The sequence below is a fragment of the Lactuca serriola genome, chromosome 4 (assembly GCF_051521515.1).
Source record: "Lactuca serriola cultivar US96UC23 chromosome 4, Lser_US96UC23_V15, whole genome shotgun sequence".
In the NCBI taxonomy this organism is placed as follows: domain Eukaryota; kingdom Viridiplantae; phylum Streptophyta; class Magnoliopsida; order Asterales; family Asteraceae; genus Lactuca; species Lactuca serriola.
Genome location: NC_136411.1, coordinates 326,899,291 through 326,902,933, shown reverse-complemented (window position 1 = coordinate 326,902,933; position 3,643 = coordinate 326,899,291). Strand labels below are relative to the sequence as shown.

The 3,643-nt window shown below is 37.2% G+C and overlaps 1 protein-coding gene across 1 annotated transcript; it reads left to right on the top strand.

Annotated features, from left to right (window-relative positions):
* The first annotated feature begins 1,337 nt into the window (after window positions 1-1,337).
* On the top strand, window positions 1,338-3,159 carry LOC145097415 (cytochrome P450 81Q32-like). The gene is made up of 2 exons (XM_079034965.1): window positions 1,338-2,254; window positions 2,380-3,159. Exons 1-2 carry the CDS (start codon window positions 1,370-1,372, stop codon window positions 2,995-2,997), a joined length of 1,503 nt encoding a protein of 500 aa, XP_078891091.1. The 5' UTR covers window positions 1,338-1,369; the 3' UTR covers window positions 2,998-3,159.
* The last annotated feature ends 484 nt before the right edge of the window (window positions 3,160-3,643 follow it).

The window sequence follows — 3,643 nt, the reverse complement described above, 5'->3', positions numbered from 1 at the left end:
CTTGGTACTCCAAACACATATAGCAAAGTGTTTTCATGCTTTAGGATGTCCTTACTTGCATAATTAGTTGTTAAATGACTAATTTGATACTTAAATGTATCATTACATGTTAAATAGGATTCACGTGTGTGTTCAAGTCCTCACTTGACACTTAGCATCCTATACCGTCCGTTCATCCGAGTCACCCACGTCAGGTGAGTTCATACCCCTGAATTAACCTTTTAAATGATTTTAAATGCTTTTATGGGGGGAATATAAGTTGAACTATAGAGTTATTATATCAATCACATGTGATTAATAACTGTATAGCAAATAGATTTCTGCATGTTAAACTGTTTTATCTAGCTAAAGGTTTTCAAAGCTTGTTTTATAAACTGACATCAAGTCATAAATCCTTATTTATAAGTTTTTCCAAAGGTTTTACCAAAACTTCTTTTTATACTCTTGTATTGTTAAATGCATGCCTGTATATGTATAGTTATATAAGTAATGTTTAAAGGACTTAAGAAGGCTAACTCGCTTTAATTCCTTTTCCTTGTTTGGATGTGGCTTTAGGGTATCGGTTATCCGTCCGAAGGTCGTTTAAATATTAGTTATATATCATGTATACATATGTAGGCATAAAGGTTCTATCAGCCAGATTATCATCCTTTGGGTAGCAAAGACATCTAGATAACTTCTCAAGTAAACTATAATAGGTATAGTTTAGAAACCAACCATAACATTCATGAAAGAGAACTTAGTTATAACTATATTCTGAACACTTATACTTTTTAATAAAGAGAAAGGTTATAGAATTTGAACCACGAGATACATCCTCATGACACGGATTCCACCGTTGTCAAGTTGGTAACCAGAGCCTCCTGAAGGGAGGGCGGGTATTGTGTGTATAGATCTATACAGGACAGACAATCCCACATCCTGACTGCTAGCTACAGTCCCGGCCGACCAAGCCAAGGGGTGACAAATGTCACAAAAAGGTCCTTCATCGGTTATAGATATTCAGGCATTTCAATGTTTTTTCAATGTTATCAATAAAACTAATTCTATTTTTGTTACTTTCTTTTTAACTATTATGCCAACTTTTTATATTTTTATATGTTCCCCACATTTTACACGGGTCATAATCTAGTACTTATAATAATCCTCAAATTTTTCTTGTTCAAACAGTAGATGAATGATTACAATTACAAAAGTACAATAGTGTTTTTTATATAAATGTGGATCTCAAAACAATGATTGGGTAGTATAAAATTATATGTCATAATAAACTAATCAACTTGTAATAGAATATATATAAAAATCGCTGTATCTCATTTACATTCTGATCCCTATAACAAAAAGAACTCATTTCTCGATTTCAACGATCATGGAATATCTCTTCATTACCATCCTGTTACTTCTCGCTTCATTTCTGTTCGCCTCTCACTTCCGCCGGAAATTATCAAACCTTCCGCCAACTCTCTTTCCAACCCTCCCTCTGATCGGCCACCTCCACCTTTTAAAGAAACCTCTCTACAGGACCTTCGCCGCAATCTCCGCTAAACATGGACCCATCCTCCTTCTCCGCTTTGGATTCCGCCGGGTCCTGGTTGTCTCCTCCCGTTCAGCCTCCGAAGAATGTTTCACTAAGAACGACATCATCTTCGCCAACCGCCCTCGTCTTCTTGCCGGAAAGATTCTTGGCTCCAACTACACCAGCATCGGCTGGTCATCTTACGGCGACCACTGGCGCAACCTTCGCCGGATCTCCACCATCGAGATCTTCTCCTCACACCGCCTAAACGACCTCCGTGACATACGCGCCGACGAAGGAAGACTCATGATTCGTAGGTTGATGTCTGAATGTTCTTCACCTGTGAACTTTAAGTCAGTATTCCACGAGATGAAGCTTAACCTGATGATGAGGATGATATCCGGGAAGAGGTATTTCGGCGGATCCGGTGAACTGGAGGAGGAAGGGAAACAGTTCCAGGAGATGGTTAAGGAGACGGCTCTGGTTGCGGATACTTCAAATTTAGGGGATCATTTGCCCATCATGAGATGGTTTGGAATGAAAGGGTTGGAAAAGAAGATGATTAAGTTGCAGAAAAAGAGAGACGCATTCTTTCAAGAGTTGATCGAACAACAGCGAAAACTGGATGGGATTGAACTCGAAAACAAGAAGAACAACACAATGATTGAAGTTCTATTACAGCTACAAAAAACTGATCCGGAGTACTACACTGATGAAATTATTACAAGCTTTTGCCTGGTATATATATTAATTAAGATCGAATTAATTAATCCTTACACTTCTACAAAAGATTTATGAAGCTATCAATATTATACATTTTGCAAAATCATTTACAATTTACATTAAATTTTGTTGATGATTAGAACCTGCTAACCGCTGGAACTGATACTTCTGCCTCGACTTCGGAATGGGCTCTTTCACTTTTACTCAACCATCCACATGTTATAAAGAAGGCACAGAAGGAAATCGACAATCATGTTGGGAAGAATCGTCTTGTTAACGAATCAGACATGAGCAGCTTACCTTATATTCGTTGTATTGTGAACGAGACTTTACGAATGTATCCTACAGTCCCACTCCTCGTACCTCACGAGTCATCCGAAGATTGTGTGGTCGGAGGCTTTCACATCCCACGTGGGACCATGCTACTCATCAATCAATGGGCCATACATCGTGATCCTGACCTCTGGAGTGACCCTGAAAGGTTTCAACCAGAAAGGTTCGAAAGTGTAGAGAGCACAAAAGATGGGTTTAGGTTCATGCCCTTCGGGTCTGGAAGGAGAAGTTGTCCTGGTGAAGGTTTGGCTATGCGAATGGTTTGCTTGACGATAGGTTTGCTTATACAGTGCTTTGACTGGGAAAGGATAGGTGAAGAGATGGTTGATATGAAAGAAGGTCTTGGTCTCACCATGCCTAAGGCTCAAGCTTTGGTTGCGAAGTGTAGACCACGTCCGATGACCCACGATTTAATATCTGATTAGGTTCCTCTCTTCGGGAAATAGCTTTAAACATGCATGTAAAACTAGAAAACAGGTTTGGCTAGACACATGGAAGTTAAATAGCATTAAAGTATCTCTTGTAATGCAAACAAATGTAACGAATTTAAAATAGAATTTGATCGCTACATTGCATTATTGCTTTCATGGATCGATAATATAACATGCGAGCCATCTAATTAGGCCATGTGGAGACCCTTGTGTGATTTCCTCAAAGATTCTCCAAATGCAAATATATATATATATATATATATATATATATATATATATATATATATATATATATATATATATATATATATATATATATATATATATATATATATATATATACCTCCTTAATAAAAGAATTCTCTATGCCACGTGTCATCTCCTTAACAAAAAATTTTACAAAGTGAAATACCATTTTTACCCTTAGCAACAAATAAATACTATATTTTTAGCAACTCATTGATTTATTGTTGAAATTCGCCCCAATCTCGGTCATCATGTGCATTTCTTCCCAAATCATATACCTTGAATTTTGTTATCTCCTCCAATCTCGCACACTTCTTACCAAATAGGATACAGATATTCAATTTTTGAAATTTGAATTTCATCTCTTTTGTCTCTCTTAATTTTATTATCCCGT

What these genes read in the sequence shown, in the direction of transcription:
- LOC145097415 (XM_079034965.1), top strand. Translation starts at nt 1,370, where the DNA reads ATGGAATATCTCTTCATTACCATCCTGTTACTTCTCGCTTCATTTCTG. An exon ending in TTATTACAAGCTTTTGCCTG is followed by an intron (nt 2,255 to 2,379) that starts GTATATATATTA and finishes GTTGATGATTAG; the next exon opens with AACCTGCTAACCGCTGGAAC.